This window comes from Nannobrachium achirus, assembly GCF_963921795.1.
Source record: "Nannobrachium achirus genome assembly, chromosome: 20".
Classification (NCBI taxonomy): Eukaryota; Metazoa; Chordata; class Actinopteri; order Myctophiformes; family Myctophidae; genus Nannobrachium; species Nannobrachium achirus.
In genome coordinates this window covers 18,278,545-18,298,710 of record NC_137827.1, presented here as the reverse complement: position 1 = coordinate 18,298,710, position 20,166 = coordinate 18,278,545, and the positions used below count along the sequence as shown (strand labels likewise).

The 20,166-nt window shown below is 40.9% G+C and overlaps 1 protein-coding gene across 1 annotated transcript; it reads left to right on the top strand.

The window, feature by feature from the left end:
• Positions 1 to 14,731: 14,731 nt before the first annotated feature.
• On the top strand, positions 14,732 to 15,738 carry LOC308305977 (GTPase IMAP family member 9-like; the record flags this gene model as incomplete). Its single annotated transcript, XM_080750876.1, has 2 exons — positions 14,732 to 14,753; positions 15,059 to 15,738. 2 exons carry the CDS (start codon positions 14,732 to 14,734, stop codon positions 15,736 to 15,738), a joined length of 702 nt encoding a protein of 233 aa, XP_080607002.1.
• Positions 15,739 to 20,166: the final 4,428 nt, after the last annotated feature.

Genomic DNA, 20,166 nt, shown 5'->3' with positions numbered 1-20,166 from the left:
ACTACAGTGTAAAGTGTCAATAACAGAGACAAAGAGTCAAGTAGGACATTAACTAAATGTTGGGGCGACAGAACAATAACTCAACTAGAAAGATTTGCTGACTATATTCTACAGTAAGCTACTGTAACTGTCATGTGAAGCTCGACCAATTGATTACCTATTGATTCCCACTCCGATTGATTCCCTATTGATTCCCTATCCCTGCCATTTCCAATAGCAGCAGAACAGTTACCCTAGAAGTCTATAAAGTTTCCCTAGGACTATAATGTGTTGCCTAACTAGAAAAGGTGCAATTGGAAATTGCAAGTGTGGTTGCCTATGTATTGCCTAGATAGCCAGAACGTCATGTGTAGCTCGACCAGTCCTCAAGCTTGCACCACTCCCCCATTGATTTCAGTGCAGGACTTTTTATAGTCTGGATTGTGCATCCAGGAAAATAATAATAACTAGAAATACTGTTCCTATGAAACAGTGTGGGCTCGCATGGAGCACCATGTATGGGCACAAAGATCTACCCTTTGGCTGCTCCTCATTGGCTAAGGGCCCTGCCTTTGTACTGTCGGTATTTATTGTCTCCACCAGCCGAAGGCTGAGGGAGAGTATGTTTTCCCCTCCGTCCGTGTGTCCGTCCGTGCGTCCGTGCGTCCTCGCAGTTTGTGAGCGCCAAATCTCAGTCGCCGTTGGCCCGGTCGCTGCCAAAGTGAGCACACACATTCCCTGGATGCCAATCTAGAACCTCTGCCCTATAATTTTTCAAATGGGCCTTTTCTAGCGCCAACTAGTGGCCGATGTTTGCTAAACACATTTCTGTGCACTACTCTTACAGATTTTGTCCAAGAATCCTACAAATCGGTAGGCAATATCTCGACAGTCATGTGATCGACACGGATCTGTCCGATTTTGCATATTCCATCCTGATTGGCTAAGATTGGCTTCCAAAGTTTGTGGGATTGAGTCGTTTTGAACAAAATGCCTCAAATCACAAACGCAAAGTGCAATTATCATGAAATCGCGCACACACGTTCCCACTAGGCCGAGGAAGAAATGCCACTTAATTTTTTTTAATCAGCCTCATGGTGGCGCTATAACAGCCCGATTTGTGGTTTTACCTATAACTCCACCAATCAGTTTCAAACTTTGTAAGCGCACTCCCTAGAGGCTAAGGATAAACCTTTGCCCTGCATTTTTCACATCAGCCTTTTATAGCGCCACCTTTGGGCCGACTTATGTAAAACACATTTTTGGATATTACTCCTTGAGATTTTATCCAAAAATCATGCAAATCGGTACACAGTATCTCTATAGTCATGTGATCAAGTCCGATCCGTCTGATATTTCACATTCCATCCTGATTGGCTAATATTAGCTTCCAAAGTTTGCAGGATTGCTCCGTTTTTGAACAAAATGCCTCAAATCATCAACGCAGCTTGCGATTACCGTGACATTTGCCACACATATTCCCACTAGGTCAAGGAACAAATGCTACCTTTTTAACATTGTCCTGTTATAGCGCCACCAGCAGGTAGACTTTAGCAAAACACATTTTTGGAACACAATGCTTGAAATCATGCATGCAGGTCCGATTGCCATGAAAGATCTAAGGTGAAGAACATATGCCACCCTTTTTACATTGGCCTATTATACAGTAGCACCACCAGGACGCACGGCCTGGTGGAGACCTGTGCTCGTTATTTCTCTTTTTTTTTTTTTTTTTTTTTAGAATAACCTTGGTCTATTAAGTTTTGGTATAACATACTGATATAACATACTGATATAACATACTGGTCTCGAGCCCACGTGTTGCCAGGCTTACTCATCTGCGAAGAGAAAAGCCTGGTCAAGACCATAGGCTGAAACGGTGCTACTTCCGCCGGGAGAATTTCACCGGATGTTATCGTTTTTTTCATATTCCCCGCTGGCGAAAAAAAACTGTTCTACTTCTCCCGACCCATCGGTTGCGCTCGTAATAAACAATATCCAAACAAAAACATGGATTCTGACAAAGGACACCTATTAAGAGCGAGTTAAGAGCTACAATCTTTATGTAAACGGACTGCAACGCATGACGTAACTTCCGTTAACCGCAGCACCTCAGCCACTTCCGGTGTCTGTAGGTACATGCCGTTTTCATCGGCTATTCTGACCAGGGTACGTGTTGTGTTGCAACGTCACCAAGAATGTTGCTCCTCATTGGCTAAGGGCCCTGCCTTTGTACTGTCGGTCATTTTTTTAGGAGAATAAACTTACTTGACCTATAAAGTTTTGGTATAACATACTGGTCTCACCTTTCAGCGAGCATTATTATTACATTATTATTAGACAATTGACATCAGGTGAAAAAAATGGGTTACAAAAATAGAATAAAATATTATGTGTGGAAAAAAAATATTTAACTGACTGAAGCTCCTATTACCCAGGGGGCAAAGGAAGGTGTGCTGCATTTCCCCCGACATACAAAGTTGTCCACCAGAAATATTATCTATGACCCAGTAAGATCACAACCTATATGGACAACCCGGTCAATTTGTACAACAAAGTCCAATATGGCCGCCTCAATATTAGCCCCTATTAGTTTTAATGGGGGGTAAATAGGGCATGTATCCTCCGGATACAGGCCGCCAAAACGTTCCCCAATGCGTCCATTTTCCTCCCCAAAATCCCCTACTCCCCCAGTCTCCCTGAGGGAGATAGAGCTCGACTGGACCTGCTTAACAACATAATCGGGGACGGTCCACACATCCCGGCCCTACCGGCCACGAGGTTCGCAACCCGGGGAGACCTAATACATTGGACACAGAACACTCAACACCTGGAGGGTGGCTTTAAACTGCCAGGGCCCCGCTCTGCTCCAGGGAAAGGGAGGGGCGAGGTCTTAAACCTTTCGGAGCACTGTGTCCTTTCCCCGGCACAAATTACCCTACTTAGCAAGGGCCTATCATTCATTCCCACCTTGAACACCACCCCTAGGCCAGACCGCGGGGTCATCCTCGAAGAAACCCGGTCCTATCATAGATCCCTTAGGCTGGCGGCTTTCTTCGTGGATGACTCCGCGGACCCCCAGTCCGCGTACACCCCCTATACGGCCAAGTCCACCTGGGAGCCGGAGCAAATCCCTGCGCCCATACGGAGACTTATCCGTAAGGACCTCCACTCTATTAGGACCCTCCCACCCCCCACCCCAGCACCACACAACCTTACCCGGGAGGAGGTGGGAGCCCTAAACTCCCTCAAAAGAGACCAACAATTGGTCATTAAGCCAGCGGACAAGGGGTCCGTGGTAGTTGTTATGGACAGGGTGCAATATGTGGCGGAGGGAGAGAGACAACTCAACGACACACGATACTATCAGAAAATCCCGGAGCCAAATTTCCCCCTAGCAGCCACAAAATTAAATTCCATTTTGAAAACCCTCTCCAACCAAAACTTCATTACCTGAAAACAATTTAATTACCTTTCGGGTGATGCACCACCACAACCCCGCACAATCTATTTCCTCCCCAAAATTCATAAAGATCCCTCTTCCTGGCCAGTCCCCCGGTCCATTCCCGCAGGAAGACCAATAGTGTCTGACTGCGGGAGTGAAACGGATAGAATTTCCGAATACATAGACGGCTTTCTCAACCCCCTATCTACTCTCCACTCCAGCTACCTTAAGGACACATGACTTCTTGGCCAAAGTCCGGGCCCTGTCCTTCGGCCCCACGGACCTCTTGTTCTCTATTGACGTGGCCTCCCTGTACACACATATTGATTCGACACAAGGATTGGCTGCAGTGCGCAAGGCTTTCAATTCAAACCCCCAACCTGATCGCCATGATAATCTCATTCTGGAACTCAGCATAGCCTTGCGCACCAACGAGTTCACATTCAATGGCCAAACGTATTTGCAAGTGAAGGGGGTCGCCATGGGCAAGAAATTTGCGCCAGCCCTGGCGGACCTTTTCATGGCCGAGTGGGAGGCGGGTGCCCTGGCGGGGTTCCCCTTGAAGCCCCTGGCCTACTTCCGCTATTTGGATGACATATGGGGTATCTGGCCCCACTCCCGGGAGGACTTTGCCCACTTCATGACCCACCTCAACGCCCACTCATTCAACAGAGGCTTACAGAGGGCGCGGTAGGATGACTCCAGTGGTGCCACGCCCTCCTCGCAGAACACCTTGACCAACGGGTACAGGAGACCTCACGAGCCCTAGGGGAGCTCCAACAGAACATCCCCTCCACCACCTGGAGAGGGGCTTGCTCTCAAGCGGACCATTCCTTGGAGGATGGACTCAGTCCGGGGGTCATTAGGAGGGTAGAGGCTCTACTGCCCATATTGGGATGCCCGATTGTACCAGAGGACACACGACCCACGACCCAACTCCCCCCTCCCCCGGGACTGTCACACAGAAGGGGTCCTCCAAAAGGCCAGGGAAATCTGCAGAGGCAACATTCTTCCAGAAGGCTACACAGACAAGCTTCTTATCCTTAAGGGGTGTTTCACACCAGTGAACCCCAGTCCCCAAATTCAACAGAGGCTTTAAGACGTTAGCAACTTACCAATAACTCCTCTTGGTGTTCAAGTTGTGATCAGTGGTCTCTTTAAGGATGATGAAAAAAGTAAACTAAAACCAACGTTGGCTTATATTGATTAAAAGTGTCTATTTAGTAGCAGGTGACCTAGCATGTTTCTTGACCAGGTAATTCTTCTTTGATGCTTTAATTGATTAGAGTGATCACTAACCAGCACAGAACAAGTTTGACACTCAGTTCACTGTCCATTTGCAAGCTCAAATGTTAGAAAGGCCACACTGCTCTGACTTAATTGTGTGTATTGCCAGGTCACACTGACCTTTATAAATACCAGCTGTACTGATTGGTCTCTGTCATTGCTGACAGTTTTTACTTTTATCCTGACCACCTAAGTTTGTCCTGCTCACTCCAATTATGCTGTGTGTCGATGAGCTCTTCCCTCTATACGTCCTGGATGTATAGAGGGAAATGAGGGCTAAAATCTTATATAGTTATATTTAAAATATAGGCTATATCACCTTTAAGTCTATTGTGGTCAGAAACCATGCAATAGACACCAACTTTGCATTTCTAGCTCATCTGGTTCAGAAGTTAGAGCCAAACCTATTTTCTGGGCGCTTATATTATGGCGGCCATGTTGTTGCGTATTTATACCATTGATCAACCTGTGAAGTTTCGTGGAAATATCCCTCAGTTTAAAATGTTGCCCTATTCACCCCTCAATAAAAAAACTAATAGGGGCTAATATTGAGGCGGCCATATTAGACTTTGTTGTACAAATTGACCGGGTTGTCCATATAGGTTGTGATCCTACTGGGTCATAGATAATATTTCTGGTAGACAACTTTGTATGTCGGGGCAAATGCAGGTTTCCTAAAAAAAAAGGCTGGTTTGCCCCCTGGGTATATGGGGTGTGGGCACAGTGGTGCCTCTTCAGAGACCGAAACTCACTGAACCCTTTGCCACACTGTTTTTACACTGGAAGCGCGTTTCTCCAGTGTGGACACGTTGGTGAATCTTCAGGTTACCTAACTGACTGAAACCCTTTTCACACTGTTTACAAACAAAGGGTTTTTCCCCAGTATGGACACGCTGGTGTTTGATAAGGTTACCTAACTGACTGAAACCCTTGTCGCACAGTTTACACACAAAGGGTTTTTCTCCAGTGTGGATACGCTGGTGTGTCTTCAGGCTATTTAGCAGACTGAAACTTTTGTCACACTGTTTACACACAAAGGGTTTTTCCACAGTATGGACACGCTGGTGTTTGATAAGGTCACCTAACTGACTGAAACCCTTGTCGCACAGTTTACACACAAAGGGTTTTTCCCCGGTATGGACACGCTGGTGTGCGTTCAGTTGACCTAACCTACTGAAACCTTTTTCACACTGTTTACACACAAAGGGTTTTTCCCCAGTATGGACACGCTGGTGTTTGATAAGGTTACCTAACTGACTGAAACCCTTGTTGCACAGTTTACACACAAAGGGTTTTTCTCCAGTGTGGATACGCTGGTGTGTCTTCAGGCTATCTAGCATACTGAAACTTTTGTCACACTGTTTACACACAAAGGGCTTTTCTCCAGTGTGGACACGCTGGTGTGTCTTCAGGTTATCTAGCATACTGAAACTTTTGTCACACTGTTTACACACAAAGGGTTTTTCTCCAGTGTGGACATGCTGGTGTTTCTTCAGGTTACTTAACTGACTGAAACCCTTGTCACACTGTTTACACACAAAGGGTTTTTCCCCAGTATGGACAGGCTGGTGTGCATTCAGTTGACCTAACGTACTGAAACCTTTTTCACACTGTTTACACACAAAGGGTTTTTCCCCGGTATGGACACGCTGGTGTGCGTTCAGTTTACCTAACCCACTGAAACCCTTCTCACACTGATTACACACAAAGGGTTTTTCTCCAGTGTGGACAAGCTGGTGTGTCTTCAGGTTATATAACTGACTGAAACCCTTGTCACACAGTTTACACACAAAGGGTTTTTCCCCGGTATGGACACGCTGGTGTGCGTTCAGGTTACCTAACCTACTGAAACCCTTCTCACACTGTTTACACACAAAGGGTTTTTCTCCAGTGTGGATACACTGGACATGTTGTTTCGATACCTCAATGAAACTCTTATCACATATGAGGTTTTCCTTCTTGTGTAAGCCATCAAATGTTTCTTTACGTCTCCTGGCTGAGTTGAAGTCCTTGCAAGATCTTGGTTGGTCTGTGTCTCCTTGTTGCTGGCTGGTTACACAGATGTTGTTCTTCTGACAGGAATATGAGGGTAGCTGTCCATCGCTCATCATTGGGCGGTAGAGGTTGTTGTGGATCCTCTTCATGTTTTCACGGAGGGTGACCCGGGACATGAAGGCGCACGGACACTCCGAACAGACACCTGTGTCTTGGAAGATTGGTTCATGGACAACACCTGCTGCTTCTCTTTGAGGCTGCTGCGTTTCTTTGTCTCTTCCAGGCAGGAAATATTTGGTTTTAATAGATTCTCTGTCAATATCTTTCTCCCACTCTATAGTCTGTCTCTATATACCCGCCTCCCTAACAGTACTCTCTGTCCATAAATAATTTCTCTCGGTCGTATTCAGACTAAATTTGATGTTTGAAAACGGCATCACATATTATTCAGGTTGACCAGAGCTCTGGTCTGATGTCACACAACACAAACTGTTGACATCATTCCTAATAACACCGATTTGCGCATCTGACAGTAGCAATTCATCCATCAGTGCAGTGTTTCTCAAACGGGGGTATACGTGTTCCCTTAGGGGTACGCGGGGGTGCTGCAGGGGGCACAGGAGAAAATGGGAATATGGGAGTATTTTACTGTTATGGGCAATGACAAAACCTTGACTACTACTTTCACCATTTCATTTTTGTCTCCACCAGCCAATGTGAGAGACTATGTTTTCGCCCCTGTCCATCCGTCCGTACGTCCATCCGTCCGTCTGTTACCAGCTAATCTCCGGCGCCGTTGGCTTGTTCTCTGCCAAACTGAGCACACACACTCCCTCGATGCCAATTCAGAACCTCTGCCCCACATTTTTCACATGGGCCTTTTATAGCACCACCATGAGGCAGATTTTTGTCAAACTCATTTTTTATCATCATCACGTCAAATACCCCAAAATGATATCTAGGCTATTTGGCCTTGGACCCCCATCTGAATATAGTGTGTGCCAGCGAACTCCATAACAGAAGATCAAAGTGTTAAAATGTCCAAAACTATTCAAAAAGTATAAAGTCAAAGTTATTTTCAAAAATGGCAGATCTACAAGCTCACAAGGCATGGCATCGTGAGCATTGTGAGATTATAGATCAGCAATTTCCCTTTATAGCTGATTCAATAATGTTAGGTTGGGCAGAGGGCACCCCTGGCCCCCTAGGCTGGAACCCCCTAAGGGTCCCTGGGCCCCAGTTGAGAACCAAAAACCAGTGCTCTAAAACAACACATCAGTATTTTTGTTATAACTTCAGCCTCCCCTAGAGGGCGGTGAATGCTTAGTGGTGTCTAAATTATCATTGCCCAAACACTGAAATGTGTAATCCCAAGTAAGTAGTATTATTGAATTCACCTTTTAATTGTAATATAAAAACATACAAAGAGTAAACCTTGATTAATTTGTTTCAATTATTTAATTCACTCCATACAATTATCCCACTCATCCCAGACAATATTAGCACATAGCCTATTGAAGCCTATATGCTAAACTCCTGATGCTTGTAAAACTGTACATTGTTGTGAGCCAATGAAACATACAGTAATTTAACTCTGATCAATCAAAACAACTAGTGGGATATAAAGCTTACATCACTGTAGGCCCTGAGTCTTTAAGCTGTGTGTGTGTGTGTGTGTGTGTGTGTGTGTGTGTGTGTGTGTGTGTGTGTGTGTGTGTGTGTGTGTGTGTGTGTGTGTGTGTGTGTGTGTGTGTGTGTGTGTGTGTGTGTGTGTGTGTGCGTGTGAGAGAGAGAGAGAGCGGAAAGATAGATAGATTAGATAGAGAGAGAGAGAGAGAGAGAGATACATAGATAGATAGAGTACATGTTTTCAGTATAGCCAAGGTGTCTTCTCACTGTCCCTGTAGCCTAAAAAAGTCTCATTTATATTTAGTGCTGGATGTGCTCTAATTTGTGCCATTGAAATCATCAATTTTGTTTTTATATACTGTATATTTATATTATTATGTGGTTATGAAGCAGATTTAGCAGCAGTAGCCTATAGTGATTGCCCTACAGAGGGCGGTATAGAGCAGCAGTATTTCATTGTAGAACCTAGGAGCACAAAAAGATACCAGCACAAATTCTAAAATGTATGGCACAATTCAGCACAAATCCAGCACTAAAGAATCACACCATTTATGTTTCCATCATATGGGGTGCCAACTTCACAGAGGTAGTTGCCCGTCAACAGTTTCTTTTTCTCCACGAGGAATTGTTTTTGGGAACTGTATTTTACGCCTATCCATGATCTCATGGGGGAACTGGTCTAGTGGTCTTTCATCCCGAAGTCAGTTCCTTTGAGTTCCATTCTCTTTTGTTTGACCATTTATTTTTTGTTCATTTATCGGTCGGGGACATTTGCAACCTTTTATTACCGCACCAAGACGGTGTGATAAGGTGAGTGGCTAAGGTGAGCGAAGGGTGGTCTCCACTATACTGAACTTACGTTGCATGCAACTTAATAAATCTAATATATTTAAATGTAAAAATATAGAACCTGGACTGTTATTAGCTATTATGTTACATTTACAATACATTCTGCATATCAAAAGACATGGTCAAGGAAAGCAGAAGAACCATTCACTACTCATTCTTAACATGTAGCAGCCAGGGATGGCTCCAGGGGGGGCTAGAGGGGGCTTTAGCCCCCCCTGGTGAAGGATTAGCGCCCCCCCCCACCCCTAAGCTCCCCCTCCACACAAACCCAATTTTGATGAAAATATTTAAGGAATAAAATACATAAAATATATTTGAATATGTGAAAGACAATTGACTGACTTCTATGTAAGCCATACTATGAAATCATATTTTTAATGTTGGAAATAAAATGTTTAATGTTAAAAATATACACCTGAAAAAGCCTCTGAACTTTTTGCAATAGAAGATTTTACAGTTTCATTACAGCACAAATCACTGGTACAAGGTCAACTAAAAGGAGATCCTAGAAAGCTCTACGGCTTATTCCCACAGGAACCACACTTTATGTATCTCATATAACATTGAAAGAAAAGGGGGGGGGGGGGGCATGGGGGCTTAGTCTATTTAATCAACTAATTTACTCTTTTTAATATTTAACTTGAGTTATCAAAGCTGTGATTAAAATCAACTGCTTATCATGACATGTGAAAGTAGAAGTGAGCTGGGCAGTTATTACAACATTGTCATCCTGGGAAAGCCTGTAATTATATCAGATTCTTAATGCTGAAACAACGCTAACCACAACCAGTGTATTTTATGGTAGTCCTACCATACACAACCTGTATGTGATTTCTTTATCATCGTATTTATTTATTTTCTGTTTGATCAGTGCCAGTGGGCCTTATAGTTATTTTGGAAAATTATCATTTCAATGTTTATTATAATTTCACAATTAGCCTGCAGTGTGAATATCTTAAGTCTGTTTTCCCAGAAGCACAGTGAGAGTTTTATGGTGTGTATAATATAGGCTATATCATTGGTCAATGGTCAAACACTGAAACTCCAATAGTTTTATTTTATTTTGTATTTGATTGAATTCACTTTAGTTGTCATTCCAGAATAAAAACATAGAAAGAATTAAACAGTTATCAATACAATAATCTTCACACACACCCTATGATAACCTCCTGAAGATGATCATTTAACAGTAAATCAAATGTTTTCTGTAAATTGGGAGAAGCTTCACTCTTATCAAGCATAATAAAACACAATCAGTGAACAGTACATTTTCAGACAACAGCGTATAACATAAATGGCTGGCTTTGTCAATCAATGAATGTTACTTAAGATAGTAGAGGGTGTGCATATTGCGATTACAGGCAAAACAGTGACGCAGTCAGGAGCAAGGCAGTGAGAATGTACTGTATATCACTCACAACCTTTACTAAACTGCACACATAGAGAAACACAACTGTTAGCTCAATCTCATTGTAGGCTAAATCATTATCCGAAAAGAAGCAATTAATATTCGCTAGAATTTTTTTTTTCTTCCAGGAATGCTCTAACTTCTGAACCTATGGCCAGATTAGAGTTTGCACCGTTTGAATCAGAGTTTCCACCTGCTGTCTATCTGACCTGTTTTTGTTCTCAAACACATGGAACCTGCCACCACACTGCTTGATTATGTTCGTCAGTGCAGGATCAGCGGCATTCACAAATTCTGCAAGGGTCATTTCATCATTTTTTAGGTTTTCCCCATGAGTGAAAAGAACAATTGTCTTCTCTTTTCTAATCAATGAAGCTTGTTCCAACTGGCTCAGTATGTTCCTCTCACGATCTGCAATTCTGCCCATCTGTATTACCAGTAAATACACACTAGATCCTGACTGACAGAGCTCTCTGCAATCCCTCTCATGTTTGCTTTGCACATCATCATTTAAGAAGTCTGGTGTATCAATTACAGTAAAATGTGTACCATGAAATTCAACTACCCCAGTATCACATTTTGTAGTAACCGGTGTAGCGCTGGGTTTTGATGCAAAATGTTTCTCTCCCAGGATTGTATTTCCACTTGCACTCTTTCCAGTGCCCTGATGTCCGAGCAGAACGATCTTGATGTCACGTAGACCTTTTACTGTCAAAATTAAGAAATATAGATTATCAATCTGCCATTCATTGTTGCCCAAGGATTGGCATATCAGCCATAATAATGGGATGGGAAAAATCTGGAAATCCCAGCTCATTGACAGTAAATGTTAATCTATCTAAATAAAGTCTTGATTAAATGCACATTTCTTATTGTCTTTGTTAATAAATAAGGTTATGGTTATTTGATAAACTCTTGTAATAGCTTAACCACTTGAACCCCAGCATAAATGTTGTGGGGGTAACAATCCAATATAGCAGATCTACAAGGTGTACACAGAAAAAAGCGGAAAAAGTATCGAGGCAACTTAGATCCATTTTACTAAGTCTAGAACCTTTAAGTGGTTAAGCTAATCCACCGCTGATATGATGTGGGCGATAATTTATAATGACATACTGTAGCCTATACTGTAGAAATAGCACGCTAGAAAGAAACTGACTATAACTCATACCTGTCATTTTCGGGTCAGACTGATTTGCCGTCTCTTCATACCTATAATACAAAAGCAAAATATGTAAAACATTTTGTAATTTGGTGTAACTGTGGCTCAGCCATTTATTATTATTATTTCATTACAGTCACTATACAGCCAGAACAGAGAAATATGCTGGGCCTGGCAACTTCAGGGTGGGCACAGGGGGGACTCTTGTGCGCGCCCAAAGGGCTCGCGTGCGAAATCTAGTATAATAATAATAATAAATAGGCTAATACAATGCACTTCACCCCACAACACATTTCCAAACACACAGCAGCCAACTGCTGCTATTGTAAAAGATGCATCATCATTATCAGTTATCATTACATTTTCGATTTTTACTAGTAAATCATTTTACCAAAATAAAATGAAATACAATCAAGTAATGAAATGTTCGCAATCATCATTATCAGTTATTATATTCCGTTTACTAGTATATATTTTTTGAGACAAAATCGATGGGTGGGCCAGCTTTCTACATAGGCCCACCCAAGCCCACCCATGCATATCAGCTCAACTAAAATAAGGGTGTTGTATACAAGGTACAGTCAGGAGTGGAGACCACCCTCTGCTTATCACGGCCATTCCCCATTCACAATCACCCGACTAGAGCTGCCTCCACTCACCACAGCCAATCCCTTTTGCAATCACTATAGTATAAATACACCTGCGTTCTCTCTACCAATTTGTTTGTTCTGCTCCCCTACAGACCAAACATGGATTGTGATTACTGCACATGTAGATCGGCTCTTTCTGCCAATCATTGCTTTTAAGTTCGTCCTCCTCCCCCTCAAACTCCCCCCTCCTTTGCTCTTCCTTCTTCTGTCTCTATTTCTGTAGGAATCCAGGGGGGCAGTGACAACCTACCGCTCCCTGAATAGAACAAAGATGGCCGTCCTGAGACTGTCTCGCCCAGGGACTGAGGGACTGCAGAATGTTAGAGAGGCAGGGGCTGAAATTTCTAAAATGGGCTTTTGGTGAAAATATCGAAAATAGCAGACCTCCAAACTCACAACACGTCACGCTGCGACGCGTTGTGAGCAAGGTTATTATAGTAAACGAAAACTAACTAAAAAACGAAAACTAGAATGGAAAAACATTTTAGTTAACTGAAATAAAAATAAAAACTAAGCTTTTTAAAAAAAACGAAAACTAACTAACTGAAAACGGTATTGTGTGTTTACAAAACTAACTAAAATAAACTAAAATTATAGAGAAAATCTCCTTAGTTTTCGTCTTTTGTCTTTTGTGGAAATAAAAAATAAAAAGCACCAGTTGGTGAGGTCAAAGAGAGAAGTTGTATGCCTCAACATTCCTGCCACTCAACAATATGATGTTTTGTTGATTTTCTTTATTAGACAATACTTTTTCCGGAGCTTTTTTAATCTCACCCCTGACAAATACCCAATATTACGTAAAAGACTAAAACTAACACTAAAACTAATAAAAACTAAACTAAAACTAAGCATTTTCAAAAAATAAAAAATAAACAAAACTAGCAACCCCACTTTAAAAACTAATTAAAACTAAACTGTAATTGAAAACAAAACCTCAAAACGAATAAAAATAAAAACTAATGGAAAAATCCAAAACCATTATAACCTTTGTTTGTGAGCTTGGAAGTCGGCTATTTTCGGTGCTGATACCACACTGAACTATACGCATAATCAAGTCAATACTGGAGATTTTTTTTCCAGAGGAGTGTAACAGGATAGTTAGATCTTGAAATATTTATGACATCAATGCATTCGATCCATAACTGTTAAATTGTTTTTCTGACAAAATGAATCTAATCCCTAAATGTATCTGTGATCTGCTTTTGCCAGATGATCATGTACACAACTATTCTACAAGAATATCTTCTGATCTTCACATAGCATTTAAAAAACATTTGTAATTTCTTTTTTGTCTGTATATTACCATTGTGTGTGCAAATAATAATAATAAACACAAACAGACCTCCGTGAGAGCAGTGGTGAGTCCAACTCCATCAGGTATTCATCGCCTTGTTTCTCCCTAAAGAATAAAGCATATAATCAATGTAATATATACGCGCGTGTGTGTATCAGTATGGATAATAAAGCATTATAAATACATTCATAGATTTGCATAATCATACAAAGACAATAACACTATCCAAAATCAATATGATCCCCTTTCCCCCTTTACCTCTTGGTGGTGGGCAGACCAGCCAGCTCTCTCAGTTTACTGGACAGCTCATTTGGGGAGCAACAGTTGAATTCATATTTAGCACTGGGATCATATTTGAGCAATGACAGCACAACAAGGAATTCATCTTTAGGTTTACCAGTTATCTTTTCTAGATGTGCAATTTGTTTTGAGATCTCCACATCTGACTCTTCATTTTCTGGCACAATCAAGGACATGTGAGGATTAAAGTTTTTAAACTTTTTAACATCAGAGTCAGATGTGTCTATTATCTGAATCTCAAAATTGTCATTCTCAGATTTTGTTTGAGAAGGTTGGTCGTTCCACAAGATGAGTCTTTGAATGGTTTTTCTTGGAGCATCTTTACTTCCCAAAAGAGCAATCCTCTTTTCTGTGAAAACAGTTAAAAATGTAATTTTGTATTAAATTGCTGATATATCATGTTTTATAAAGGTTAAATTGTCTGGAGTTATATTCTTTTCTAAAATGGCACAACATGTCAATATCATTACTCTCAGCATACAATTTGAAAATAGATTTTGATTTATGTTATGATTAAAGTACTTACTTTCAGTCATTTCTTCCTGCTTTGTGGCAAGCGTATTCCTCCAGAGAAATGGGCAGGAAACTGATCTGTATCGGTTTTATATGTGCCTGTTATGTAAATGATATGTTAATTATGAGGAGTGTCCAAAGTCATCTTTATATATAAACTGAACACAATTATTTTGCACATGCACTTCTTACTGTGCCTTGACTACTGATTTAAGTTGAGATGGCTTCTGGAACACTTATAGGTAAGTCAAAAATACACACAAAAATATATATGTTTAGTGTAATTTAGATAATATTTTTTATGTTTTTAGATTTGTTTTACTGAAGTGGTTCTTGGTCTACCTACGTTTTTTCTTAGATTACAATGTCATTTGATGTAGGCGATTGATGATTGATGACCTTGCTTATTGTAAATTGCTCTGGATTATGACAGAGTGTCTGCTAAATGCCACATTTTAAAATTGTAACTACTGTATAAATTATTATGTATTATTATTATTACCCTTATTATTTATTTTAATTATAAATGGCATTAATTTCTTTTTAGGAAAGGAACTGAGAATCGTTTTGATTGGAAAAACTGGTGTGGGGAAGAGTGCTGTCGGAAACACCATCCTTGGACAGAAGAAACTATTTGATTCCAAACCCTCCCCCACGTCAGTGACTACGGAGTGTAAGAAGAAACAAATGCTCTGTGGTGACAGATTGATTACTGTCGTGGACACACCAGGAGTCCTTGACACACTAAAGCGTCCAGAAGACATCGCTAAAGAAATTGCTCAATGTATCCAGTACTCCGGCCCTGGTCCTCATGCGTTCGTGCTTGTCATGCAAGTTGGTCGTTTCACCAATGAAGAGAAGAATTCTGTCGCTGCTTTGCAGGTGCTGTTTGGAGAAGAGGCTAACACGTTCATGGTGGTCCTGTTCACCGGTGGGGATAATCTTGAAGATGCCGATTCCACCATTGAAGATTATGTGCATGATGGCGATGCAGATCTTAAACAAGTAATCCAGCGCTGTGGAGGCAGGTTCCTTGTCTTCAACAACAGGAGCAAGGACAGAGATCAAGTAGCCGTGCTGATCAAGACAATTGATGATATGGTTGCAGGAAATGGAGGGTCACACTACACAAATGAGATGTACAAAAAGGCAGAAAAAAAATTGCCCTTCTTTCAGGATTTGTTGCAACTTGTCAAAGCTTTTATAAAAAGACTGAAAGAAGATTAAGCACCAGGGCCAATAATGATAATCAACCTGAAGGGCTATCACTAAAACACAAAATGTATTAAACTGTTCATCTATATACAGTATAGTGCATCATGCTCCCTCCTTAAGATCATGGAATGTGTACGCATTTACTCAAGCAAGTACAGTATGTGACAGTTTTATGTGTTTGTGCTAAAATGTGCCTACAAAAATTCATAACTGAAAAACAAATTATTTTTATTGATTCATTTATAAAACATGAATTTGTACTGTATTTCTCATGTTGGAATTCACTGACAGTGACAACGGAAATCTCTATCAACATACTCTTCACAAGAGACAGTTTAACAGGAACTCTTATGAAGCTCTTGTTTGGAAGTTGTTTTTGACAAGTTGTTCTTAAAATCCTATGACTTAATAAAAGGTTCCAAATATTCAAGGATGCTTTCATTGTTTTACAACTTAAACTATTTTATACGTCATCATGAATCACCATCATATCAATGTATTGTGTAGATGTGCTATTTTATAGAGGGAGAGGATGATGAAGACACCACCATGGTTTTATGAGGACAAACACATGCAGAACATGAGTTGTCCTTTTCTTTTAAACTGATGTGGTCTATAAATAGAAGACATTTCTGTTTGAATCATGGATGTATGCGATGAAATGACAATGTGTTTGAGGAAAAAAGCAGGATGTGCTTTTGTGTTCAAAATAAAATAAAGTTACTCACGTTGAATATAATTCAAATTCAAGCCTAAAAAAATCCCAAGATTAAAAATAATGTCCCAATATGTGATTTGTGAAACGTTATGAAAGGGGAAAACCCCAACTTTGCATCGGTCTACCCCAGACAGGAATGAAAGTCAATGTACAGTAACAAATAAAATAAAAGGAAAAAAGAAAAATCATAAATAATCATCAATCTTTTGAGTGGTAAAATTGTGTTTCCTTGAAATCCTCAACTGTCTTCACTGTGAATGTGTGTGCCAATCCATGCTTCATTTCATAGAAGCAGCTTCAGAAGGTCTGAGGTTTGAGGTGAGTGGGATTGTAATGTTAAAAGACAATGGTATCCCCACACTGCACGAGGGAGAAGCTGTAAGGGCGTGAAGAGCCCCAAGTGGAGAAAGTGGCCAATAACATTTTAACTCTTTTGATTAAGTAAATAATAAATAAATACATTTGACTTAATGTCCTTACACAGGTTGCAACACAACAGGGGTGTGGCAAATAAATCATACAAAGATGTGCCCAACCAATATTTCACATATATTTTCACAGATATTAATATAGTTGATGCCTCATTCATACAGTTTGATACTTTTTTGCTGGGAAAAGATCTACCTTGTTCCGCTTTATTGTCGCGTAATATTCACATGTGTTGAATGGATGTACTCATGATGACACAAATAATATAACTAGATCTAGTCAAATTTGAAATATTGAAAATGCTTACATTTACGGTAGAAGCTGTTACCTTTATGACCTGAAGTGGGGAAAGAAGACCATCTTTTTAGTCAACTGTCTTGCTGTCTGACAGATGATAAAAGAAGGTTATAGTGTTTTTGTCCTCCACAAACAGATCTTGATGTTTAGATAAGCTCGTATTGTTTCTGCAGCACTTTGACCTGCCTCTTTATCTGCTTCTTTATTGTAGTTTTATGTCATTAGCCAAATGCAGCCCCCGGGTTCACTTCATGCATCCTGCATACCGGAATACTTATATATTACTGATATCAGCTGTTTCAATTCCAAGCATACGCACATGACCCACTTTTCTTATTTGTAGCTTCTTAATGACTAAATTGTCTTTTTTTGTCCAATGTATTTGTATTTAAAGTTCATAATGTTAACATAAATATAACTAAATGCATTTGAAATTAAATAGAAATTTTACTTTTCAGAATTCCAATACAAAAATTGCAAAAAAATAATAAAGGATTCACATTTTTTAAATTGCAAAATTAGCTGATCTACAAGCTCAAAACGTGTCGGAAAAGAAGTTAAAATAAGGAAATACGGAGGTTTCTGCCCGGCAATATACAATGTGGGGCCCTGGTAGTAAATGTGGAAATATAGTGGCCCTCATCATCAAAGTTGCCCATGCACCCCTGAGTTAAATCATTCTAACACAAGTGGATGGAAAACTCCTCACTACAACTAGAAATACTGTTCCTTCGAAACAGTGTGGGCTCGCTTCCACCCAAAAAAATAATAGTTAAAGGTGTCAAGGTCCCAGGCAAATGCTCTCTTTCATTTTACTGACGTAAAATGGTGATGGAAATACAATGTAGAGAAGCAGTGTTATTACATGAACTTAACGGTATGGACAATTAAATCAAAATTAAATTAAAACATAATGTGGACGGGTAAACAAACAACACAAGTTCGAGACCAGTAGCATGTTGGGAACTGAAGTTATGGCTGTTTAAAGCCTGGCCAATTGGAAGACAGAGGGGGGACCCTTGTGTGTGTGTGTGTGTGTGTGTGTGTGTGTGTGTGTGTGTGTGTGTGTGTGTGTGTGTGTGTGTGTGTGTGTGTGTGCACTTTGAGAACCAACAATGGACCCCCTGGAAACACATCACGGTCCCTAAGGAGTCCTCGAACCACACTTTGGGAACCAGCAATGGATCCACTGGAAACCCCTCAAGGACCCCCGGGGTTCCCTGAACCACACTTTGCAAACCAGCAATGGACCCCCTCAAAGTAACAGTACTCAGATGACAAGCTTCTTAAAAACAGCAGATCTACAAGCTCACAACATGTCGCAACGTCACATTGTAGATCAGCTTCTTAGCCAAAGTAGTAAGTGATTCATCTACCGTATGTTGTATTAATAATAAAATCTGCAAAGTAACAAGTAACTAAAGCTGCCAAATGCAATTGCAGTGGAGTATAAGTAACAAAAGTGTAAAGTAAAAGTTGGTATACAGTTAGCTCTGGTCCATAGCGTTAGTGGAGTTCTCCCTAACGCTATGTTCCTCTACCTCCGTATTCCTTGGCAAAACCGGAACACCCCGCCGTCTGGTCCAAAAATAACAAAAACTGTTTCGCCCCTCATCAAACCAAAGGTATCGGTGGACAGTTGAAAGCTTACTCTACTTAGTGGACGAGGTCTGAGCCCCCCACTACACGATTAAAATACATTTCTAGGGCAAAATGAAAAATATTCCACCGGAGACGCTCTTCCAGGTTTTTACGAAACAGCGCTTCCAACGTCGCAGAGTTGAATAACACCCAGTGAAACTAATGCTCAGTGTAATTCGGTCCTCTGACCTGCGCGGCAGTAGTGAGTTGGCACCTTGATGGCGACGACAAATAGTGAAAAACGAGAAGAAATGGAGTCTCCATCCGGTAGAATATTTTTCATATTGCCCTAGAAATGTATTTTAATCGTGTGGTGGGGGGCTCAGCCCGCGTCCACTAAGTAGAGTAAGCTTTCAACTGTCCACTGATACCTTTGGTTTGATGAGGGGCGAAACGGAACATAGCGTTAGGGAGAACTCCACTAACGCTATGGACCAGAGCTAGTAGGCATATACAGTATGGGACATGCAGATCCAAATGCATAGGCTAACAATCCCAGAGCACATCTGTCCTCTACTGTGACTATAATACAGTATATATCCAGGCAGGCTGCAATGCATGGCTTTTATTGTGTTTGGGGTGTGGTACGGCAGGTGCTGCTGATCGTCTGATTTGGAAATGCATTGGTTGTGGTATCTCCCTGACAACAACCACTAATACGGCTGAGTGTCCCAGGATATACTGTAAATCCCATAGGCCGGGTTTCTAAAACCAGAGGAGGGAGCCTTTTGTGTGTGTGTGTGTGTGTGTGTGTGTGTGTGTGTGTGTGTGTGTGTGTGTGTGTGTGTGTGTGTGTGTGTGTGTGTGTGCGTGAGTGAGTGCGTGAGTGAATACACTTTGAGAACCCCCCTGCGGGTTTCCCTGAACCACACTTTGAGAACCAGATAAATAGCCAATGAAAAGCTTTTTCATAAACATAACTTTTTCATCTACAAGCTCACAACACTGCACATTGTAGATCAACTTCATAGGATTACAGTATTAAGTGGTCCAGTCCATCTATGTTTTTTATTAATAATAAAATCTGCAAAGTAACAAGTAACTGAAGCTGTCAAATGCTGTATTTATAGTAGAGTATAAGTAACAAAAATGGAAAGTAGAGTAAAAGTACCTCAAAATTGTACTGTAGGTACAAGTACTTGTATATATTTGAGTAAATGTACTTGGTTACTTTGCAGCACCACAGAACAGCCAATGACAGACAGGCCTTTAATCGCTGCTGTGTCAATCAGTAGAGTGGAGAGGGACATTTATAAATATTTATAGTTTTAACTCAGAATATATACATCACACAGCTTAAATATTTGGATCAAATCAGAGAGCAGACCTGTGTGAACTCAATGATATAAATAGCA